Source organism: Mytilus californianus, unplaced genomic scaffold, assembly GCF_021869535.1.
Source record: "Mytilus californianus isolate M0D057914Y unplaced genomic scaffold, xbMytCali1.0.p SCAF_5, whole genome shotgun sequence".
In the NCBI taxonomy this organism is placed as follows: Eukaryota; Metazoa; Mollusca; class Bivalvia; order Mytilida; family Mytilidae; genus Mytilus; species Mytilus californianus.
The window spans coordinates 67,223,669-67,249,725 of record NW_026262701.1 but is presented as its reverse complement, the minus strand read 5'-3'; the positions used below and the strand labels follow the sequence as shown (position 1 = coordinate 67,249,725).

At 31.7% G+C, this 26,057-nt stretch overlaps 2 protein-coding genes across 3 annotated transcripts in view; one reads left to right on the top strand and one right to left on the bottom strand.

Moving 5' to 3' along the window:
- The window catches only part of LOC127701283 (uncharacterized), a 526,465-nt gene that overhangs the window by 4,991 nt on the left and 495,417 nt on the right, over positions 1-26,057 (bottom strand). The gene's annotated exons all lie outside the window — the stretch shown is intronic.
- Positions 1-26,057, top strand: part of LOC127701260 (E3 ubiquitin-protein ligase TTC3-like) — a 111,729-nt gene that overhangs the window by 15,287 nt on the left and 70,385 nt on the right. The window contains exons 6-11 of the mRNA XM_052205084.1: positions 3,744-3,823; positions 5,788-5,864; positions 10,506-10,615; positions 14,446-14,508; positions 16,545-16,599; positions 17,614-17,906. Coding sequence (XP_052061044.1) covers positions 3,744-3,823; positions 5,788-5,864; positions 10,506-10,615; positions 14,446-14,508; positions 16,545-16,599; positions 17,614-17,906 — 678 coding nt within the window. The remainder of the gene's footprint in view (positions 1-3,743; positions 3,824-5,787; positions 5,865-10,505; positions 10,616-14,445; positions 14,509-16,544; positions 16,600-17,613; positions 17,907-26,057) is intronic.

The following is a 26,057-nucleotide window of genomic DNA, read 5'->3' as shown; positions in this document are numbered from 1 at the left end:
TTTCAATGGGGTTTTATTCTTGAATTCTTGGGGTTCTTTAATATGCTGAATCTAACCGTGTATTAAGTTTTTGGATTTTGGGCCCCATTTTTAAATTGGTCCACATTGAGGTCCAAAGGGTCCAAAATTAAACTTTGTTTGATTTCATCAAAAATTGAATTATTGGGGTTCTTTGATATGCCGAATCTAACCGTATATTTAGATTTTTAATTTTGGGTCCCGTTTTTTAAATTTGTCTACATTAAGGTCCAAAGGGTCCAAAATTAAACTTAGTTTGATTTTAACAAAAATTGAATTCTTAGGGTTCTTTGATATGCTGAATCTAAACATGTGTTTAGATTTTTGATTATGGGCCCAGTTTTCAAGTTGGTCCAAGTTGGGGTCCAAAATTAAACTTTGTTTGATTTCAACAAAAATTGAATATATGGGGTTCTTTGATATGCTGAATCTAAACATGTATTTAGATTTTAGATTTTTGGCCCAGTTTTCAAGTTGGTCCAAATTGGGGTCCAAAATTAAACTTTGTTTGATTTCAACAAAAATTGAATATATGGGGTTCTTTGATATGCTGAATCTTACCATGTATTTAGATTTTTTATTTGTGGGCCCGCTATCAAATTGGTTCATATTGAGGTCAAAAGGGTCCAAAATTAAACTTTGTTTGATTTCATCAAAAATTGAATTATTGGGGTTCTTTGATATGCCAAATCTAACCGTGTATTTAGATTTTTAATTTTGGGTCCTGTTTTTTAAATTGGTCTACATTAAGGTCCAAAGGGTCCAAAATTAAACTTAGTTTGATTTTAACAAAAATTGAATTTTTGGGGTTCTTTGATATGCTGAATCTAAACATGTGTTTAGATTTTTGATTATGGGACCAGTTTTCAAGTTGGTCCAAGTTGGGGTCCAAAATTAAACTTTGTTTGATTTCAACAAAAATTGAATATATGGGGTTCTTTGATATGCTGAATCTAAACATGTATTTAGATTTTAGATTTTTGGCCCAGTTTTCAAGATGGTCCAAATTGGGGTCCAAAATTAAACTTTGTTTGATTTCAACAAAAATTGAATATATGGGGTTCTTTGATATGCTGAATCTTACCATGTATTTAGATTTTTTATTTGTGGGCCCGCTATCAAATTGGTTCATATTGAGGTCAAAAGGGTCCAAAATTAAACTTTGTTTGATTTCATCAAAAATTGAATTATTGGGGTTCTTTGATATGCCAAATCTAACTGTGTTTTTAGATTTTTAATTTAGGGTCCCGTTTTTTAAATTTGTCTACATTAAGGTCCAAAGGGTCCAAAATTAAACTTAGTTTGATTTTAACAAAAATTGAATTCTTTGGGTACTTTGATATGCTGAATCTAAACATGTGTTTAGATTTTTGATTATGGGACCAGTTTTCAAGTTTGTCCAAGTTGGGGTCCAAAATTAAACTTTGTTTGATTTCAACAAAAATTGAATATATGGGGTTCTTTGATATGCTGAATCTAACCATGTATTTGGATTTTGGACATTGGACCATAATAGGTAAATTAAAAAAATTGAAGTTCTTAGACCACATTCTTTCTGTGTCAGAAACCTATGCTGTGTCAAATATTTAATCACAATCCAAATTCAGAGCTGTATCAAGCTTGAATGTTGTGTCCATACTTGCCCCAACTGTTCAGGGTTCGACCTCTGCGGTCGTATCAAGCTGCGCCCAGCGAAGCATTTTATTGGTTATTATCTTGAATATTATTATAGATAGAGATAAACTGTAAACAGCAATAATGTTCAGCAAAGTAAGATCTACAAATAAGTCGGCATGACCAAAATTGTCAGTCGACTCCTTTAGGAGTTATTGCCCTTTATAGTCAATTTTTAACAATTTTTCGTAAATTTTTGTAATCTTTTACAAAAATCTTCTTCTTTGAAACGACTGAGACAAAGTTAACCATACTTGGCCATAATCATTATTAGGGTATCTAGTTCAAAAAATTTGTCCGATGACCCCGCCTTTCAACCATCATGGCCGACTTGGTTAAAAATAGAACATAGGGGTAAAATGCAGTTTTTGGTTTACATCTCTGAAACTAAAGCATTTAGAGCAAATCTGACAGGTGGCAAAAATATTCATAAGATTTAGGTTTATCTGCCCTGAAATTTTCAGACGAATTCAACAACCTGTTGTTGGGTTGCTACCCCTGAGTTAGTAATTTTACAGAAATTTTGCAGTTTTTTGTTATTATCTTAGATATCATTATAATATCCAATATCTAATACTATTAATTATGATTTTAACCTTATTTTACATGATTTCCAAAGCATCAGTAAATACAGGTGAGCGACACAGGCTCTTGAGAGCCTCTAGTTACCTTTTTCACTAAATTGATGTGCTTTTGTTCCCATTCATATGATCTTAAAATATCAGTAGTGTATGTACAGATAACTAAAAATAATTTAAAACATTTTTTTTTACTAAAATCAAATTAAAACATCAAAATAAAAAGAAAAAGGTTGAGGTTGCAATGCCCCAAGTGCCTGTGAGTAAAACAGTTGAATTCATGTTAAACAAATAAAAAATGACTGTAAAAATGCTTTAACTTAAATTTTAATTTGAGTAAAATTCACTTTATTTCATTAATCATGTAACAATGGTTGCCATGTTATTAAATAAGCCACAAATAGAAAAACTTAATTAATGATTCATCGTATTCAGCATCCGATCCATACACGTATGGAGGACCATAGTGTGTATATGCATATGATCGTAACATATATAAACCATCCAATACAGACTGCAACAAAATACAATCACATTAATGACTTCGTGTGGTAAGCTTATATATAAAACATTCAATACAGACCTCCACACGATATAATCACATTAATGACTTGTTCAGATTTGATTCAAATAAGAAAATGTAGGATAAAATCTCTGTTAAATAATATTGGACAAAAAAATAAATTTTTGAAAGATTATTATTTTTAGTGTATCCAATTATGTGCCTGATTAAGACAAGAAAAAATATAAACCTCAGTCCACAGTCCCAGTAAATATAAGTTTGCTCAGAATTCTGAATGTTTAAAGATATATATAATTAATATACAGTTTTTGGTTCAAGGATATTTGGGTATGCAAAAACTAATATTATGGCATTATGTAAGCTTTCTTTGAAGTTTGCAGATACCTTAAGATATTTACAAGGCTTCTGAAATGTACCTTTTACTAGCCCACATAATTATACCCAAAGCAAAGTTGAAATTTTATGAAACGTTGAAGATAATAAGGACATACTATGTAGATGTGCATATCAAGAGGAAATTATGATTCAATTTTTTTTCTATGAGTTATGCCCATTTGAACTTAAAATTTTGGCCTTAATATTCTACTGCAACAGTTTGTCATCGCAACTCCTGAAACCAAACCACAGAATTTCTTGAAACTTTGTAGATAATAAGGACTTACTATGTAGATGTGCATATCGACAGGAAATTATGATTAAATTTTTTTCTAGAAGTTATGCTCCTTTGAACTTTGAATTTATAATTGATAATGAAAACATAATATGTTGATGTGCATATTCACAGGAAACTTTTATTAGTTGACTTTTGTAGGAGATGAGTCTTTTAATTTAGGAATATTACGAGATTTTGTTTGCCCAGTGACAAAATGGGGATGTGGGTTATACGTGTCATCTTGAAAGCTGCAAACTCATTTATGCCTTTTTATTCTTTTTTTTTCTGTATTTTTTAGGGATAAAGCCTTAACATTGCCCCAGTTAAGAGACAAGCAACAAAAAGTAAAATTTGCAGCATTGTATGTCTGTAAATTGTGTAAGTATGAAATATTCTTATTTCATATAATTATTTATCTGTGTTTTTATACGACCGCACAAAATTTTGCGGTCATATATTGGTATCACGTCGTCAGCATCGTCCGAAGACATTTGGTTTCCGGGACAATTACTTTGGTAAATGTAAATAGAAATCTATGAAATTTAAACACAAGGTTTATCACCACAAAAGGAAGGTTGGAATTGATTTTGGGGGTTATAGTCCTAACAGTTTAGGAATTAGGGGCCAAAAAGGGGCCCAAATAAGCATTTTTCTAGTTTCCAGACAATAACTTGTGGAACGGTGTATGGATCTCTCTGAAATTATACCACAAGTTTCCATACCACAAAGGGATGGATAGGATTGGCTTTGGAGGGTTATGGCTCAAACCGTTTAGGAATTAGGGGGATAAAAGGGGGAAAAAACAAGGGTTTCCTTGTTAATGGACAATCACTTTTAAGTACAATGTTAAATTTGGATTACCTCCCTTACACTGCTTTAAAATTATGTTTAAAGAAATTTTGTATTGTCTTGAGGTGATTAGCTGTCAATTTAATTTTAGAAGTATACTAATAAAAATGCTGATTAAAGATATATTATTTTTAGACATGATTATGTATGTCATTTTCTATTTTAAGACTTTTATGATGTATTTAAATGGGTAATTATGGTTGCAAACTCCAATGGAAATTTGAATTGAGATAATGACCATATCTTGAGGGAAAGATTTTTTATTTGGAAAAAGGGGAGGTGAAAAAAAATGTGGGGGGGGGGGGGGGAGGGGGTCAATTTGCAACAGCATAGTGTATTGCACAAAAGCAAAAAAAAAAGGGGGGGTAAATTTTTTTTTTTGGGGGGGGGGGGAGCGGGGAGCGGGGATCAATTCGCAACAGCATACTGTATTGCACAAAAGCAAAAAATTGAATATGAATTTAAATCATATAACCAATTCTAAGTTCTTGAGCTACAGTTATTCTGTGTCAGAAACCTATTATGTGTCAAATATTTAATTACAATCAAAATTCAGACCTGTATCAAACGCGAAATTGTGTCCATTTTTGCCCCAACTGTTCAGGGTTGGACATCTGTGGTCATATCCAGCTGCGCTCGGCGAAGCAATTTATTATTATTAACCATGTTTTGTCATTTGATAAAATATGCATATCAATGTAATAAATATTTATAACCTTTTCCATAAAAATAAGTATCCAGATGGTGAATTTGGCTATGACAATTATAGCTTATAATGAATCTTCCTTTTTTGGGTAATACTACTGGTTTACTGCAGCAAAGAGCAATAGTAAGAGGCAGTTTTTCCAGTATCATTGTTTTTAAATTTTGTAACTTCATGTCAGTTTAGTAACAGTGTTTTTGGAACTCTACTCTGTTATAATTTTTTATCTGTTTCTTACCATTGCTCTTCATCCCAGGGAACCAGCGCTTCTGTCATGGAATATGTATGACGCGTAAGTTGTATCCCTATAAAGTTTTTGAGACAAATCCTTTTTGCATTGAACTAACTTTTGGAAATGGACTTTATGTGATGATAGTATTATCTGAAAGTCGTAAACAGATCACTGCTGCCTTTTGTAGTTGTTCCTCTTTTATCATTATTGTGTTTTTGTTTTTAAACTATTTTAGGTGAAGCAAAAACTGTGATATAAGTCTGCCTTACCTAACAAGGATTACAATAGTGAATGATCTGTGCAGTGAAGGAGTAGTAAACATGTACTGATAGTTGAATATGAACAAATACCCACAATAAAAGCATCTTGCTTTGCAGGAACTTGTCCAAGACACAAAACATTTTCTATATTATCAGATAGTTCAGACTATTCTATGTTAATATGTACTGGACACATTTAATATTGAGTTGTATAACAAAATATTTTTTTACAGTTGTACAGATACATCTTTTGATAATGCAGACTGAAATATTTTAACAAAATTTGAATATTTTCCAGGCCACACTGTAATTACAAGTCTTGCTAGAGAAGGAAAAGATATTGCTGAAGATTTCAAAAAATTAATTAGGGCAAAGGTAAGTTTCTGAATTATTGGTTCATATTAAGGATCACTAGCAAAAACAATCATTTGAAACATCTTGTGAAACTCACAATAAATCAGTAGTCAATATCTTTGAAAGTTAACCTTTATCTAAAATATTTCCCATAGACAAATGAGCTCACCATAAATTTCTGTTCTAATGTAAAATATATCATGCTTGATAAAAATTATCTCTCATAGACTCATAGATATCAACTCTATAGATATAGGTTGAAGTCTTCCGATATTTAAAAACAAATCAGTAATATCTTTATTATCAGAAAGAGCTCAGACATAAATAAGTAAGAAACTTGGGAGACATGTCAGATTATGCATTTTTATGACTATGATTTTAAGTCAGAAAATGCTTAACTTATTAATGTCATTTTTGTCGAGCCTGCGACTTTTGTTGCAAAAGCGAGACATACATGTAGCGATCCTACATTCCGTCGCTGGCGGCGTCCACAAATATTCACTCTGTGGTTAAAGTTTTTAAAATTTTAATAAATTTCTTAAACTATCCTGAATTTCTACCAAACTTGGACAGAAGCTTGTTTATGATCATAAGATAGTATCCAGAAGTAAATTTTGTAAAAAAAAAAATCCTGTTTATCCGTATTTTACTTATAAATGGACTTAGTTTTTCTTCCAGTTAACATTACATTCACTCTGTGGTTAAAGTTTTTAAAATTTTAATAACTTTCTTAAACTATCCTGCATTTCTACCAAACTTGGACAGAAGCTTGTTTATGATCATAAGATAGTATCCAGTAGTAAATTTTGTAAAAAAAAAAATCCTGTTTATCCGTATTTTTCTTATAAATGGTCTTAGTTTTTCTGCCAGTTAACATTACATTCACTCTGTGGTTAAAGTTTTTAAAATTTTAATAACTTTCTTAAACTATCCTGAATTTCTACCAAACTTGGACAGAAGCTTGTTTATGATCAAAAGCTAGTATCTAGAAGGAAATTTTGTAAAAATTTATATCCTGTTTTTCCGTATATTACTTATAAATGGACTTAGTTTTTCTTCCAGTTAACATTACATACAGTCTGCATTTAAAGTTTTTAAAACATTTATTAGATTCATAAACCATCCTGGATTTATATCAAACTTGGATAGAAGCTTCTTACAATCAAAAGATAGTATCTAGAGGAAAATTTTTAATAATTTTTCCCCCATTTTTGTTGAGCCTGAGACTAACAGCAATAGTAGGCGAGACACTGGGTTCTGTGGAACCCTTACAAATTTTTTGTTCAATGGAACTTGAAATTTTAGGTATTTTGAAATATGTAACAATTTGTTAAAAACTATGAATATTTGTATGATGATTTTCAATCTCAAACCTACCTTTACACAACAAAGAGTGTTCATTAATGAATGGATTCATTTGAAAGTTGTAATCGTTTGAAACATTTGATAATTCAACTGAATAAAGAAAATGAAGTATTGTGAATAACAATGTCAAAGCTCCCTATAGAAAATTTTCTCAGATGGAGATCTTTTGCTTTTGAGGTTCGACAAGTTGGCACCTGTGTAAACATAAAGTCTACAATATAAAAGCCTGTGTAATATCCCTTTCCTATTCTTTTCCATGAGTAATCATATTTCTAATAACTTTCAGTACACCAGAAGCATGTTTTTGAAGTTTAATAATTTAAAACAAAAATATATTCAAAGCCATTAGGATTTTATCGTTTTTACTTTTGTTGCTAAACTTTTTCACTGTGAAAATATTACAGCTTTTAAAAGTTCAGTATTTCTATGAAATATATATGTTTAAGTGATCAACTTTTATACTTACATTATTATTCTTAAGGACAATTTTAACTGTTTTTGTCGAGCCTTCGACTTTTGTCGAAAAAGCGAGACATAGCGATCCTACATTCCGTCGGCGTCGTCGTCGTCGTCGGCGGCGTCCACAAATATTCACTCTGTGGTTAAAGTTTTTGAAATTTTAATAACTTTCTTAAACTATCCTTGATTTCTACCAAACTTGGACAGAAGCTTGTTTATGATCATAAGATAATATTCAAAAGTAAATTTTGTAAAAAAAAAAATCCATTTTTTCCGTATTTTACTTATAAATGGACTTAGTTTTTCTGCCAGGAAACATTACATTCACTCTGTGGTTAAAGTTTTTGAAATTTTAATAACTTTCTTAAACTATCCTGGATTTCTACCAAACTTGGAAAGAAGCTTGTTTATGATCATAAGATAGTATCCAGAAGTAAATTTTGTAAAAAAAGAATTCCATTTTTTCCGTATTTTACTTATAAATGGACTTAGTTTTTCTGTCCGTTAACATTACATTCACTCTGTGGTTAAAGTTTTAAAAATTTTAACAACTTTCTTAAGCTATCCTGGATTTGTACCAAACTTGGACAGAAGCTTGTTTATGATCATAAGATAGTATCCAGAAGTAAATTTTGTAAAAAAAATATAGTTTATCTGTATTTAACTCATAAATGGACTTAGTTTTTCTTCCAGTTTACATTACATTCACTCTGTGGTTAAAGTTTTTTAAAATTTTTCTTAAACTATCCTGGATTTGTACCAAACTTGGACAGAAGCTTGTTTATGATTAAAAGCTAGTATCTAGAAGGAAATTTTGTTAAAATTTTGTTCCATTTTTTCCGTATTTTACTTATAAATGGACTTAGTTTTTCTTCCAGTTAACATTACATACAGTCTGCAGTTTAAGTTTTTAAAACATTTATTAGATTCATAAACTATCCTGGATTTTTACCAAACTTGGACAAAAGCTACTTACAATCAAAAGATAGTATAGAGAGGAATATTTTTATTAATTTTTTTCCTCATTTTTGTTGAGCCTGCGATTAACAGCAAAAGTAGGCGAGACACTGGGTTCCGCGGAACCCTTACGAATTTTTTTAGTTTAAAGGATTTTATGCTTATCACTTAAGATTTGTGGATGGGAATTAAACCAACTAAGATCCTATTAAGAAAGTACTTAATGACAGATATATTTTGCTTTTACCAATTTAGTTAAAAGGGTAGAGTTTACATGGGAAAATCTGAACTTGAGTAGCTTTATTAAAAAAAAAACCCAGGTGGCATAGTTGCAGATGAGTAATACTGACTTAGCAAGAGCATTTAGCCTTACAGTTAACCTTTAAGAAGAAATTATTGGATTAATAGTCCCCTTCTTTAGACTAAATGTTTTCACTCCATCCCTCTGTTTGTATTTTTTAGATCTGTTTTCATAAATAGTCATATACCAAGAAGTTACAGATCAAATTCTAGCTTTGTTCTAATTGAGTGATTTGTATATACGGTTTCCTGTGTGTCCCTCCGTTCATCAGTCCTTCAACACTTCGTATGATAACTCAAATATGCTGTAACCGATTCTCATGTAATTTTAATACAACAGGATTGACAAAAGAAAAATCCGTTTTGATTTAAATTTATTTTGCTTTGTCGTTCCCAAGTTACAAGTCTTTAAGCATTTGAATTAAGGCAATGTTTAACATATCCCAGTATACCTGGATGGATTTCCTCAAAACTTGGCATTGTTGTTGAGATTGATAAAAGGAAGCTCCTTGCCAGTCTTCCGTTAACTTTTGCGAAGATCATTTCCTCTGAAATTAATGGGCCAAATTTAACTTAACTTGGCCAAAATCATTGTTGGTGTATGTTGTTAAAAAAAATGTGTCCGATGACCCCCTGGCAGACATGGCTAAAATTAGAACATAGCGGTAAAAGTTTGTCTATTATCTTGAAAGCCATTATGGATAGAGAAAATCTGACAGGGCCAAAAATGATCCTATTAATGAGATCTACCTTCTGTCTATTTACATCAAACCTGTCAGATGACTTCTTGTATGAGTTATTTCCCTTGAATGACAAATTTTACCAATTCATTTTATTTTTTGCCTATTTTCTTGAAAATGATAATTGATAAACATAAACTTTATATAAATGTAGCAAAAATGATCATCAAGACAAGATCTACAAATGAGTCTAATAGCCGAAATGGTCAATTCACCCCTTATTGGAGTTATTTCCCTTTAATGATGGTTTTTTTTTTTTCGCCTTATATCTTGAAAAGTATATAAGATAGATCAAAAGTTTAAAAGAAAAAATGATCAGCAAGACAAGTTCTACAAATAAGTCTAATGGCAGAAATCATCAGTCGACTCCTTATTGGTTGGAAGTTCTTGCTCAAAATGTTGATATTTACCATTTTTTTGTGTTTTTGACTATATCTTGAAACTATAATAGATAGCAAAAATGACCAGCAAGACCAGATCTACAAATGATTCAACTTGGCTGAAATCCTCAGTCAATTCATTATTGCAGTTATTGCCCTGTAATGATGTTTTTTTTACCCTTTTTTTTTGTGTTTTGGGTGAAATTAAAGAAGATAGAGAGAAATTGTAAACAGAAAAAATATCAGCAATACAAGATCAACATAAAAGAGATTTTTGTCATGAATTATAGTCTTTTAATGAATATTTTATACAACTAATGATAACATGAAAACTTCTAATTACTTTAGCAACTATTTTTTCTCAATTTTAATTGAAAATTCATCAGACACTAACAATGGAATGCTTGTCACATTTAAGTTTAAATTTATCCAACGTTACCCTTAGAATGATTGTTTTACAGTGTGGTGGTGTTGAAAAAGCTTTGGATTTTAAAGACCAAGGGAATAACCAGTATTCTAAACAAAAATACAGTGAGGCCATCAGCTTATACACTGATGCTATTAAAGCAGAGTAAGTGTTCATAATTAAGATAGCAGCATTAGTTAAAGCCATTATCACAATTTGACATTGCTTTTATGACAAAGAACTGATATAAAAAATAAAAGGAGAAACATATTTTTATCCATTAGACATTCATTGTTGAAATGAGCATCTGGTGCAGTACAATTGGTTCCAGTTAATGTTATTTATCCAAAATTCAAAAAAACTTCCCCCATAATCAGCTACACTTAACTTAATTGTAGTCCTCAATAAGGATCCATATATATAAGATTAATATACAGTTAACCCTATTCTCGAACTCAGTTGACTCGAAATTTTGGATGAGTTGAAGTTTTCCCATGGTCCTGAACTTTGTCCCATATAAATATATGTATTTTGACTCCTGATGAGTCGAAATTTTGGTTGACTCGAAACCAAATTTACAGTCCCAAGCAGGGCTTCCAAAAAATATTTGAGCCAGCTGGACATTTTATATCTTATCCCGATTTTAATCCCTTTAGACTTAGTAACAAAAGGCAATTATGGTAATCAGTTGGCCATCATATAACCAATGATTGACATTAAAACGATATTTAACTTTACTTTGATATAAATTCGATGTTCTGACGTAAACTGTTAAATTGAAAGTGCAATCATTCGAAGTGTGCAACATCAGCGTTCTTATTCTGCCTTAGACTCTTTATTTGTGCAAAATAACGTTGTCAAAAACTTTACTTTCGTTTTTAAAAAGCACATTTTCCTAATCCGGATATTGACTTGACAATGGTAAATCACGGACCGGAGACGGATACGTAAAATCCGTGTACGTTCACAAAGCATGATTGAGTTAAGTAGCTCTTTCCAAGTTATTTCTTCAAGAAATTACTCGAAATGAACGTAAGATAAAGGTATCAATGATAATTTTAGCATTTTTGAAGAATTAGGATGCATAATTAAATTTCCCACCAGTGCACATGCGCACACGTGTACTAGTTCAAACAACGTGGTTCTGACGATTATTCGTTTAAAACCTTTTTAAATTTTTCGTCAAATCATATTTATTAACGTATTTCTTATAATTTCAATCTTTCAGACTAAATTAATTAGATGCAAACTGCTGAAATGTAAGAAAATAACTTTGAATACCCTTTAGCGTACCACAGTATTTAACACGATGTACAGTGTTTAAATATAATAATGAATATCATACAAATTCATTTATAAATATTTTTATTTGAAGAATTATTTTAAAATCTCAGGATACTTTTTTTAAAACTGAATGCTCAGTTAAAATAATATCTACAAAGCGTAATTAAATAGGATGTTGTTCCATACACGCTTACATGTTTGACCTCGTTTACCTGATCACCTTTATGTCCATTGTTATGCATCATTAATTCTATTGATTAAGACAAGCTAAGGACACCTCATCAAAGGTAACAACCTGTAATCAGTGAATGATTTATGGCTTCAATACTACTATTGAAGTGATAATTGTTTGACAGCTTGTTGTTATTTAAATAAAAGAAAACGTGTTTTTTCTACTTTGTATTGATGTACACAAGCTAAAGACCAAGCCATACATTTATGTACCCAGAGGATTAGACTAACTGAGACACTTCAAAGTATCTGAAATATGCTGCATCTGTTTTATTAAACCCAATTATGACCGAAATATCTTTGTGAAATAGATTGCCACAATTATAAACTAAAATGCCCAAACGGACATGCCCAAAGCCCCAAACGGACATTTTTATCGATCGATAGTTGGTAAAAATTGAAATGACCGTTTTATGAAAATGCCTTGAATAACAAAAAGTGGCAAACCAATTCTATTTGACCGTTTGAGGCTGAGAGCAGCCGGACTTTTTATGAAAGTTTCGGTCAAGTCCGGAATATATGACCGTTTTGGAAGCCCTGGTCCCAAGGTTAACAAAAGCATTCAAATTGCATTATTTTTCTCGAATTTTACACATATGTCAAGACATGACCTCGAGGATTTAAATTGATTGACAAGTTCATCTGACAATACACGTGTAATTAAATTTCCGGTCATTGTCCACTGTATTGATTTATGAAATTCTTTTTCAAAGAGTGTTTACCTAAGATTATCTTTGATCACAATAATAAATAAATAGTGATACTTTTCATGAGAAATAATTTAAAATTTTTTAAAAACAATTAACCGTAATCTTACATTAATGAGCTTGGTTGTGCATAAAGTAAGGATTAAGACGTTGTGATTAACTCAAAACTACTCAATCTGCGTCTTTCATCTTTTTGTATTTTTCACTTGCAGAAAAAGATTGAAATAAAAGAAAATGCAAAGAAATCTAAATTTTCTAAAATCTCGTGTATACAAGAAAGAACATTTTTGTCAACTTTAAATCACTCTAAGATCGATTGGAAATTATTCTCTAGGCTAAAAGCTGCAGGAAAAATTGTAACTGTACACAGAAAAAAATAAGGGACAAAAAAACTTACAATTTTATTATAATAATAATTGACCATTAAAAACAGATACTTTGATCTCAGACCAGAATATCAATCCCCTACCCATATTCCTCTGGATTTATTTTAGCCTTACCAAGCTAAGCAAGAGTTGTGTCCCTTTGTCTCAAACTTCCAGTATTCATTTGAGTCGAACTAAGGAGGGTATCTCGAAATATTTCTCTGGTCCGGCTGACTTCAAGATAACGAGAGTCAACTGTATATAGATTCTATTACTGCATCAAGTGTGATACTATATTTCACCAGTTGAGACAGTTAAATTTAATATTTAAAATGTGAGGCTTGCAAAGCTCTTTCAATATTAAAAATTTAATTGTTGAGATTGGAGAAATATGGTATTGCACAAGTTCGTTTGATAGAATCTTTTCTCCAATGATTTCTTCACTATATGTAGACAAATTTAATCGTTCTTTTTTCAATGATTTGCAAAAAGATGTGTTATTTATATGTGACGTCATTGGCATGGTTGCCTGTTTTTGTAAGGTCACAATAGGTAATTCAGAGGAAAACCATGAAAATTTAACGTCATAATTCAATTTTGACTAATGAAGAACTGAGGTCATGAAAAGTAGATATTGGGTAAGAATTAGAGAAATATATATATATTTATTATACGTCAGTTATCATTTTCTATATAAAAAAGTACACAATATTTTCACTATTTTTCAAATTGCAAGCGTTGAACTATATGACCGGTCAATAATTTCCAACTGTTGTACCTCGGTGAAACTATTCGACCGCAAGCATCATTAAATTTCGTGGAATTTCAATTGCAGCTACGGGATTGGATAATGTTGAGCATACCGCGGGAGTTACGACGTCGCGTTTTGCCTATTGTATCTAGGTTTGATGTCTGTAATTGGTAACCATACTTAAATGGAAATATATTTTAATGTCGGTAATAATATGTTAAACCCCATTGCTTTAGAATTAGTTCTTTTTTTCTTTTATGAAAGAGCATCTGAATTTTATATTATTACGATTCATTTGAAGAGACATAATTTAAAAAAGGATTTTATTAATCAATTTTATTAATGAAATAAATCTTGTTTTGCAATATCTAAAGTACAGCAGAAATAATTGATACATATAATTTATTGATATAGCTGTTTAGATATGACAGGATAAGATACTTGACAGTTTATGAATGAATTCATTTTCCCAAGAGTCTTAAATACAAATATCTAATTATGAATTTCATCAGATTTTGTATTTGATCATGTATTATCATAATATTTTGTATCTGATCATAAATGTCAAAAAACCTTGTACTAATCACGAAAAAATTTCATCATTTTATCATGCAATATGTTGAATCTAACATTTAACTTTCTTTTATTTTTTTTCAGTCAATTTAATCATCTGTGTTATGGAAACCGTGCACAAGCCTATCAAAAGTTAGAAAACTATCAGTAAGTTTTCATTGTCAAAATATGTATACAGACTTTTTCCAATTCCAAAGAAAAGAAAGAATGGAAACATATTTATATTGCATGTCCTGTAGCATTTTCATTGATGAGGACTTCTGTTTCTGTAGTATCTTGGTATTTGGCCAACAATGTAGATGTATTTCAGTAGGAGTAGGGCTGTATTACATTCACCTTGTCCGTCTGCCTCTTTGTCCTTCCATTTGTCCAAGAAATATTTTCATCACTTCTCTGCTACTAATGAATTGAATGACTTTGCATTTGGTCAGCAGCTTGACAGTGATGAGATATAATGTGTGAGCACTTTTTATACGCCCGTCAAAATTTTGACAGACGTATTATGGTATACAAATGGTGTCTGTCCATCTGTCCAGCGTAAACATGTCGCACCGTAACTTGAGAACGACTTATCCAAATTTCATGAAACTTAACATAGTTGTTTCTTATGATGGTCAAACGATCTGTATACTTTTTGGTGAAAATAAGATTAAAACTTTTTGAGTTACGGGACTTAGAAACTAAAACAGATGTGTGTTTTTTTTTTTCACATGTCGCTCCATATCTCAAAAACAATTTATGATTATTGCTTAAAACTTTACACACTTCTTAGTTATATTCATCTTAAGATCTGTATACTTTTTGGTGATGATTCAAAATTTTATTTTTGAGTTATTGGGTATTTTGTAAAAAAGGTGGAGGGGTTTTTCATATGTCGCGCCGTATCTCAAAAACAATTTATGATTATTGCTTAAAATTTTACACACTTCTTAGTTATATTAATCTAAAGATCTGTATACTTTTTGGTTTTGATTCAAAATTTTATTTTAGAGATATTGATTTTTTTTTTTTTAAAAGGGGGGTGTTCACATGTCACGACGTATCTCAAACACGATTTATGATTATTGCTTAAAATTAAAACAATTCTTAGTTATATTAATCTAAAGATCTGTATACTTTTTGGTATTGATTCAAAATTTTATGTTAGAGATATTGAGTTTTTTGTAAAAAAAAAGGGGGGGTTTTCACATGTCGCGCTGTATGTCAGAAACTATTTATGATTATTGCATAAAAGTTCACCCATAAGACGACGGGCGTATTATGCGCTCATGGCACAGCTGTTTATTGAATCTGTCAGGCAACTACTTCCTTTTGAGGATACCTAGTGCTATGGGCCTTGTGAGTTATTGCTATCACTTGGCATCAGTCATAGCTCAAATTTCAACAAAAATCTGAAACCACTGCACAGATTCAACCAAACTTGTACTGAATGATCTTTAGAGTATCTAGCATAAACTGTTTTTTTTTCTACTTGACAATCAACCAGTATGGCTACCATGGCTAGAAATAGCACATAAGGGTCAAATGCATCAATTGTCAATATCTTGAAAACCATAAGAGGTAAAAAAAAATTCAACTTCATCAAAATGCTCAGTATGTCAAGATATACCTACTTCTTATTTCCACCAAAATGAAATTGTAGTTTATTGCTAATGGCAAAATTATGACTGACTCCGTTTATTCAAAGTTGCTGTACAGATACCTGACATCTTTAATTCATACACGAACACATAATAAGTTACTATGAGAAGGTACAAGATACAAAAATCACTTGGAGCTATCCCTCAGCTATTCCATAAACTGAATGGGGAGTGTAGAATGGGAAATTTTATTTTTGATACGGGTCATGGGTTATTTTTGGTTCTTTATAGAAATAAGAAGATGTAGTATGATTGCCAATGAGACAACTCTCAGCAAGAGACCAAATGACATAGAAGTAAGCAACTATAGGTCACAGTAAGGCCTTCAACAATGAGAAAAACCCATACCGCATAGCAAGTTATTAAAGGCCATGAAATGATGAATGTAAAACAAGACATACAAGAAATCTAACAGCATATGTCCATTTTATGTATGTTATATTATTCAAAGAATATTTTTATAGATTAGCTCTTGGCAGGATTAGATTTGCACAGTCTGATTTTGTCAATTTGTCAAACAAATTTTAATTTTTTACATTTCAGAGAAGCATTGGCAGACGGCAGACGAGCTGTTCTCATGAAACCAGACTGGATCAAGGTAATTTTGATTTTAAGCTCACATGGCTCAAAGGGCTAGTCTGAGCGTTTGCCAACACTTGGCATCCTTCATCGGTCATCTTTCAAAATTTTCTCCTCTGAAACAAATGGGTCAAATTAAACCAAACTTGGCCACAATCAACCATGGGGTATGATCCAGCTGCCCAATTAACATTGCCACCAAGGCAAAAAAATAGAACAAAGGGGTAAAATGCAAGTATTGTCTATTATTTTAAAACGATATAGATAGAGAATATTTGACCAGAGCAATGATGTTAAGATTGTCAAGCTAAGCTATACATATTGTCTTGTTTTATCGAATTTGTCAGATGACTTATTAGAGTTATTGCCCTTAAATGCTGATTTTTTTTTTTTTACTTTTATTTGCTTTTGCCTTCATAAGGTTTATTTTGTACATCAATATGAGTTAATACTTTACAGTTTGGGTTATCATTTAAACACAGTACAATTTAAGCAGTCAAAGTACAGTGGCTTTAATTCCTTATGAGATGTGATGTCATTAGTCTTTTAACACTTCTTTATAGTATATTATCACTGAACAATTATGGCTATTTTGTGCTTTACTGTGCTTGACTGCTACTGACCTTTTTTGAATTGTCTATACACCATAGTGTTTTGTCTTGAAATCGGAATATACAGTAGTACAACATTAAAAAAGTATCTATACAGTAATACAACATGAGACAAGTATCTATACAGTAGTACAACATTAAACAAGTATCTATACAGTAGTACAACATTAGACAAGTATCTATACAGTAGTACAACATTACACAAGTAGCTATACATATACAGTAAAACAACATTACGTGACAAGAGTCTGTACGGTAGTACATCATTTGACAAGTCTCTAATAATCTCCAATATTTAAGTTTTAAATTCAATGGATAATTTTTTTAATTGTCAGACAGTTAATGGAAAATAAATTACTATGGGAAATAACTCATAACAGTTTTCACTTTTTATAAAAAAAAATATTTTAAATTTGTTACAGGGTTACTACCGTTACTCTCAAGCATTCTATCACACTGGAAAAATTGACATGGCTATTGCCATCAACAAGAAGGGCATGAGAATATGTGAAAAGACAAAAAATAATGATAAAATGCTGAGTGAACTGAAAGATCAAGGACAAAAACTTCAGTATCAGAAGGATGGTGCTGCCAGTGATGAAGTCTTACACCAAATGATAAAAAATAACCGTATGGACGATAGTGTTCCTGAACAAATAAGGAATTTTCCAGGATGTACTGTTATAAATATAGAATCTGCCATGTCACAATGGAGGTAACTATAAACATGTTATTGTTGTGATGGCTTGTAGGTTTTATTTTATCAAGGTTTACAAATCTGACAGTTCTCTATGGGCTACAAATTATTATTGTGCAAGAAATTTTAAAAATTTGTCTTATTTCAACACAATGTTTTAGGTTGAATCATAGGGCTTGGCCTACTAATATTTTCACCATGGTTTGAAGGATTTTGACATTGACCACTATTTTGACATCTCTTTTTTTTTCTCTACTGAAGCACTCCTTTCTTTAAAAGAAATATGTAAGATACATGAGATAGGATTGGATATGCCTTGAAAACTAGGGACGATTTCACTTTCCTTTTCAGTTTCTGTTGTAAATATCATATACATGTATTCTGACTATCTAGTGTCATAGATATCCTCTGATATGTGGCCTGAAGATCTAGAGCTTTAGCTCTGAATTATGTATCAAATTCTAAAACTAGTTCACCAAATTATTAATTTCTTCAATCAGAAAAAGAAAGGTTCACTGATCATTGGTTTTTTAATTAAATTTTTTTTTTTCTCTTATTCTTTAAAAAGGGGGTAGCATAAAATTCATTCAAATATTTATATACAACAATTTAATTGCAAAATAAGTGACTTATAAACTTATCCTTCAGTATGGTAAATAAAGAAGCATAATATCATTATTGATTGCTTTTTATCGTACCACAACACCTTATGAGGAGTTTGTGAAAACCGATGGACATATCGGTTCTGACTGCCAAAATTTCAATAAGTCAGCTACGTTTTGACCTAAAAGGTTGTTGCGACATTAGGTATTTGGCTGAATCTTGAGACACTTTGTCTTTTTCACCTTTAATATTGCCCCTAGAAATAAAATTTTTTGAACTAGTTTTATTATTTAAGAATGACCTGGCCCATTAGGCGTTGCCTGGAATAAAGCCCCAAATAAGAAAAACAGAAATTTAAAAAAGGAAGGACCACCAAATTTTTTGAAGTACCATCAAAAGTTTGCAACCTGTCAGTCCTTGGTCTGACAAATAAAGAAGAAGTTTGGTGAACTCTGCTGATGAATGCAACTTCGAGTCAATTGAATAAAAAGCTCTCATTCTTGGTAGGATTGGTTGTCGAAAGATCCCTGTATAGGTTTGACTTCATTGATACGGGCATATAATCTAGAGAATACATCAAATATCAGCAAACACACTGAACTATATACAGTTGCCTATAATTGCTTACATCCACTTCATTTTAAGTTTGGTGGATAGTTGGCTCATTGGCAATTATACCACATCTCGATATTTTTACATATATACAACTTTAGACAGGATTCTACCTGTTTAATCCTTAAAAAACCTAAACTGTAGGACTCTTAAGCTTCTAATTCTCACGAAAAATTAGTTTTGATTGATGAAAGTCAGACTTCCGGTAATGATATGCAATGATGAAGTATTCATTTTATCTCCTCATAATTTTCTTTAGAAAAAAAAAATAATTTCATATTGGGCTTGCTTTTTTATTTCATATGAATTAATTCTACAATTCAAAGTACATTTGTAGCATTTTGTTGAGCCTGCAAAAAAAATATTGCAAAAGCGAGACATAGCGATCCTAGATTCCATTGTCAGTGTCGGCTTAGTCAACTTTTAGGTTCAGTCTGTGGTTAAAGTTTTTTAGACATCAATAACTTTGTCAAATCTACAAGGAATTTTATTAAGTTTGGACAGAAGCTTGTTTAAGACCAAGATACAGTATGCAGAGCAAAATTTTGAAAATATTTATTTTCATTTTTTCTGTATTTTACTAATGAATCGACTTAGCTTTCTTTACAGGAAACATTCAGATTTAGTCTGAGGTTTAAGTTTTTCAGTCATTTATTTTCATTTTTATACGACCGCAAAAAAATTTTGTGGTCGTATATTGGTATGACGTTGGCGTCGTCGTCGTCCGAAGACACATTGGTTTTCGCACTCTAACTTTAGTTAATGTGAATGGATCTCTATGAAATTTTAACATAAGGTTCAATACCACAAAAGGAAGGTTGGGATTGCTTTTTGGGGTTATGGTACCAACAGTTAAGGAATTAGGGGCCAAAAAGGGGCCAAAAATAAGCATTTTTGTAACTTCCAGACATAACTTGTGTGTTAGTGTATGGATCTCTCTGACATTGTACCACAAGGTTCCATATCACAAAGGGAATGCTGGGATTGATTTTGGGGGTAATTGCCTCAAAATTTTAGGAATTAGGGGCAAAAAAAGGGGCAAAAAACAAGCATTTTTCTAGTTTCGTGACAATAACTTGTGTGTAAGTGTATGGATCTTTCTGAAATTGTACTACAAGGTTCCATATCACAAAGGGAAAGCTGGAATTGAGTTTGGGGGTAATCAGGGTTTGACACTAACTAATTGTATGTACTAGCCTGCAGGGCTAGTGAAATAATTATTCTACTAGTCCTCTTGTCAATACACTAGCCCTCAAAGTGCCAAAGGCACTTGCGATGGCACGACCCTATCTAGGAGGGTCTGGGGGCATGCCCCCCCCCCAGAAAATTTTGATACAAATGAAGCTAAATCCTGTGTTCTGGAGCATTTCCAGAGGGTTTTGAACATGTTTTGTTTCATGAAATTTCACTGGTTTGCTAATAAAAAATACCAAAAAAAAAAAAAAAAATCATATTTAATTCATCTATAGGCCCTATTAAGAATGTGTTCGACTGATTTTGAAGACCCCTTTAGATCATTACTTCATCATCATCCTCATTTTACTTATCATTATTTCTAGTGTCTTTAATGAAGATGGATAAGTTAGGGATTTAAAAATACACCCACAAAAGAGGAAAGGTTTGCCCTTGCTGTTTTTTGTCATAATTCTTCATCGACTCCTTCTTTTCCCTTGTTGTTTTAGTATATATTTTTTTTTGCAGGACAAGATTTTATTCCTAAAAATCTGTATATTTTTACCAGAGACCAAGGAATTGTATAGTATACAAATACTTGCAGAGACCTATAATTTTGTTTTTATGACAATAATTCAGTGATATTGTTTGACTCAAATTACATTCGAAATACAGCTTTTTCCCCTAGAGAAAATTCCCAATTACTAAAAAAATGGCTTAAAATTCCTCCCAATAAGTTGTACATTTTTCCCAAAGAGTGATGGTATCGGTAGTAATGTATGTAAATTTCGTATTCATGTTATTATTTTGATATTATGAAAGCACTTTTGAGATCTAGGTTTCTGATTAGAATCATCACGGCGTTTGTAACACACGTGGTTTTCAATGTATTAAGTACCATCATTGTTTCCGTTTCTTTCCCCTCCCCAAAAAGTACCTTTCATGTTAAAAATGTCTGACAATCAAATTATACGTGAATAAACTGTACAATAAAGACAGCAAAGGTCAGCAAAAAATCTGGGATTTGTTGACAATTAAAATTTTGTGAAATTCCTAGTTTTAAACAAAATTTTGACTAGCCCGTCAGACTACTGTGATGAAAACTTTACTAGCCCTCCCTAATTTTTACTAGCCTCGGGCTAGCGGACTAGCATTAGTGTCTAACCCTGGTTATTGCCCAAAACGTTTAGGAATAAGGGGCCAAAAATAAGCATTTTTCTAGTTTCCAGACAATAACTTGTGTTCAAGTGTAAGGATCTCTCTGAAATTATACTGCAAGGTACCATACCACAAAGGGAAGGCTGGGATTGATTTTGGGGGTAATTGCTTCAAAATTTTAGGAATAAGGGGCCAAAAAGGGGCAAAAAACAAGCATTTTTCTAGTTTCAGGACAATAACTTGTGTGTAAGTGTATGGATCTTTATGAAATTGTACTACAAGGTTCCATATCACAAAGGGAAAGCTGGGTTTGAGTTTGGGGGTAATTGCCCTAAACATTTAGGAATTTGGGGCCAAAAAGGGGCCTAAAAACAAGCATTTTTCTAGTTTACAGACAATAAAAGAGGGACGAAAGATACCAGAGGGACAGTCAAACTCATAGATCGAAAACAAACTGACAACGTCATGGCCAAAAATAAAAAGACAAACAGACAAATAATAGTACAGATGACACAACATAGAAAACTAAAGACTAAGCAAAACGAACCCCACCAAAAACTGGGGGTGATCTCAGGTGCTCCAGAAGAATAAGCAGATCCTGCTCCACATGTGGCACCCGTCGTGTTGCTTATGTTATTACAAATCCGGTAAATAGTCTAATACGGTAAGTCACATTCGTGAAAAGGGAAGGGTATTGTAATTACGACATAAGGAACATATCCGATATCATCTGTGAAACGGTTATTCCATAACGGTCAACCAACTCGTGATGGCGTCCGTAAAATTTACGAAGGGATGACTTCAACTTCACCATTTGGAACTCTTGGTTTAATAGCTTCCTTGTGAGCAGCAATCCTCTATCAAGGAAATCATGATAGGAAACACAATCCCGGGAATATCGTATCAGTTGGGAGATATATACTCCGTATGCAGGCGCTGCTGGAATGTTGCTACATAGAAATGGAAAGTTCACAATTGGGAAGCTGAAATCATCTCTTTTGTCGTAAAGTTTTGTTTTCAACCGACCTTCATTGTCAATTTCTAGATGTAAGTCAAGATATGAGGCAGACTTAACTGTATCTGTAGTATCCTTTATCTCTAGTTCGATGGGATAGATTCGTTCAACATAGTCACCAAATTTTGTATTATTTAGTGTTCAAGTGTATGGATCTCTCTGAAATTATACTGCAAGGAACCATACCATAAAGAGAAGGCTGTGATTGAATTTGGGGGTGATGAATCATAAGGGGGTTCAAAAAATTTGGGAGAGAGATTTTTTTTTCCATTTTTTCCTTTTTTTTTCTTTAAAATTTTCCATTTTAAATTGGTTATTTCTGATTTATATATAAAAGCAAATAATAATGATATGGTTTGAATAGGTAAATTAAAAATTTTTAAGTTCTTAGACCACATTCATTCTGTGTCAGAAACCTATGCTGTGTCAAATATTTAATCACAATCCAAATTCAGTGCTGTATCAAGCTTGAATGTTGTGTCCATACTTGCCCCAACTGTTCAGGGTTCGACCTCTGCGGTCGTATCAAGCTGCGCCCAGCGGAGCATTTTATTACATATTTTACTGATAATAGATTTAGTTTTTTTACAGTTAACATTCAGATTTTGTCTGAGGTTAAAGTTTTTTTAGACATCAATAACTTTGTCAAACATACATGAAATTTTATGAAATTTGGACAAAAGCTTGTCTATGACCAAAATATAGTATCCAGAACAAAATTTTGAAAATATTTTATTTTCATTTTTATGTATTTTATTGATAAATGGACTAAGTTTTATTACAGTTAATAAATTAAATAGATACAATCTGGGGTTAAAGTTTGTTTCACATCAATTACTTCATAGAGTTTTATGAGACTTTGCAGAAGCTTTTTAATGATTAAGAGATAATGTCTGAAGTAAACCTTTGAAAATTTTTTTTTTTTCGATATTAGTATTTTTCTGATAGATGGACTTAATTTTTTACAGTTAACATTTACAGACAGTCTGGGATTAAATTTTTTTGACTTGATAAATTTGTAAACCGTCATGGATTGTTAGAAACTTGGACAGAAGCTAATCTTCAAGACCAAGAAATAGCATCTAAAGAAATATTTGAATTTTGTTTTAAATTCTGTATTTTACTTATAAGTGGACTCACTTTTCAAGTCAACATTACACTTTTACACTGAAAGCAGCAAACGCAGGCGAGACGCAGGGTTTCGTGGAACCACTTACAAATATTTTATGTAACAGTTTTTTTAAGTGACATTTTTATGGCCCAATTAACACCTTTTAAGATCAGTAATCTGTTGATCATTGGATCTCAGGTAAGTAAGTGTCATCACTTCTGATTACACATGTGCAACAATTAAAATGTTTACCTTACAGTTTCCTTCAATCGAGATAATAAGTAAGCATAGATGAATCAGCTTATTTCTGAAAGCAAATATTTTATTAAAAATATGATGAATTTTGTCAGTAATGAAAGATGAACAAGTAAGTGAAAATGAACACCTTATTCACAATGTCCCACAAATCATTACAAAAACAACATATGATTATTTTCAAGAATCATCATTTCTAATGGCCTCAAATTCTTCTCTCAATTTTTTCAGAGTACTAAAATACATGAATTTAAGAACCCACGTCGGAACATGTCACTTTTGCTCAAACCATGAAAATTGATACCCGTCGAATAAAAGTACTTTCACCATGTTCACAGTAGATTTATACATTTAGTGAAATTTAAATTAAAACTTTATATTACGTATATCACAGTCTCACAAAGTTTTATGTAAGTTCATCTACCCTTTAAGTTTTATGTAGGTTCATCTGCCCTTTAAGTTGGATGTAAGTACATCTGCCCTGAAATTTTTTTGCCAAGTTCATCTACCCATATTGATAATATATATACCATCATGTAACCCTGCTTTCCAAATTGTGTGCTGTCTTTTATTTCCTTGCTCAAGTTAGTGGTCATCCTGTTGGTAGAGCTCTGTACTGTTAAGGTTTTTCTTTGTGTTTTTAAATTTTACAACATATATGGTCCAGATGGTTGAAGGATGGAGATGTGTGCTAGTAAAAACTGTTTTAACTCCACCACATTTTGTGCCTGTACCAAGTCAGGTTATTTGGACCATATGTTGTTGGTTGTTGTAGTTGTTTGTCTGTGAATTGTTTTTCTGGAGGAGTCAAGTGTTGGTGGTTGGTGTGATCTGTTGTATTGTTCAGTATTTTTGTGAATTCATTATTATTTGTTGGACACAATTTTTAACCAGATTTCCGAAGGAAAATATCTGTTATTAATTTGGTGATGTATGGCGGGCAGGCGACTGGCCAGGCATCTGCCAAACAGTGCTGTGCAATAACTTGAAAACACTTTGACGAAATCTTTTCAAATTTAGATATGTTGTTTCCTGTGACTTAAAGAAGGTCAAGTTAAAATTTTACAATTTTAGCTGTTTGTTGATTAGTTTATAGACCTTTAAGTAGCATAAAGTGATACTTGGAGTTGTCCATGTGATAACTTGAAAAGGCTTAGATGAAAATCTTGTGATAATTTGAAGAAACAAGACAACAACCATTTGAAAGGGGGTTTCTGGAAAGTTATTGGAGTGACCGCAAGATTCTATGGTTTCATATTAAATAAGGTTATAATTTCATAAACATATTTCTTTTATTATTGACTTCATGATTTCTGCCTACCCACTCCTGCTGAACAAATGTGTGTATACTTATATACTCTCTTAAATTCCAATATTATGTCACTTATGATAAATAGGTCAAGATTTATTTTGGCTTTTCCATTTCTGAACTGGACAAAAATTCATTTATTTTTTTACTTGATCCTATATGGGGGTCCAGATTTGCAAATATCATTTACATGCAGGAAAATCCGGTTTGTTTTCAATCTGACAGCCTCTTGTAGTGGATTTCATGGATATGATTGAACAACAAATTTAAATATTCAACAAAGTATGAATTAACTATAGGATTGTATGCAAGGTTTTGCCAAACCATAAAATCAAGTTTCCACAAAAAAACACAAATTTTCTTCCATCACCAAAATTGGTATCTACTAGAAACAAATGCTTACACAGTATCCTTTTGATATATTATGCAGAACTCTGGGAGACATTGCCACTGATAAATCTATTTTCTCCATATGATAATTACATTTACACATTTCTTAACACCTTTAAACGTGTGAAGAAATGTCTTAGTTATTAAGACAAAAACATACAGTTTAAGACAGTTTTTGATATTTGTTTCAAATTCTATGTTAAAAACGTTGCCATATTTGTACATATTGTATAAGGTTTGTTCTATCTTTAATTTGAATTTTGAAATACAACATTATTTTTAGCAAAATGTGACATGTTCTTTTGAAATTCAATAACAATACATTTGTAAGTTGATCTTTGTCATATTGTGAAAAGTGTTGTTTCTTTTAATTTTTTAAATGTTAATTGTTCTGGAAAATTTAAATTATATTGAATACAAATACTGGCAGAAAACACAAAAATATCTTTGTAGAATAAGGTTAATGTAGTGTTTAATCTAATGCAATTAGCATGGCGCAACGCCATGCCCTTTTTTCTTGACGCCATGCCCTTTCTTTTGGAC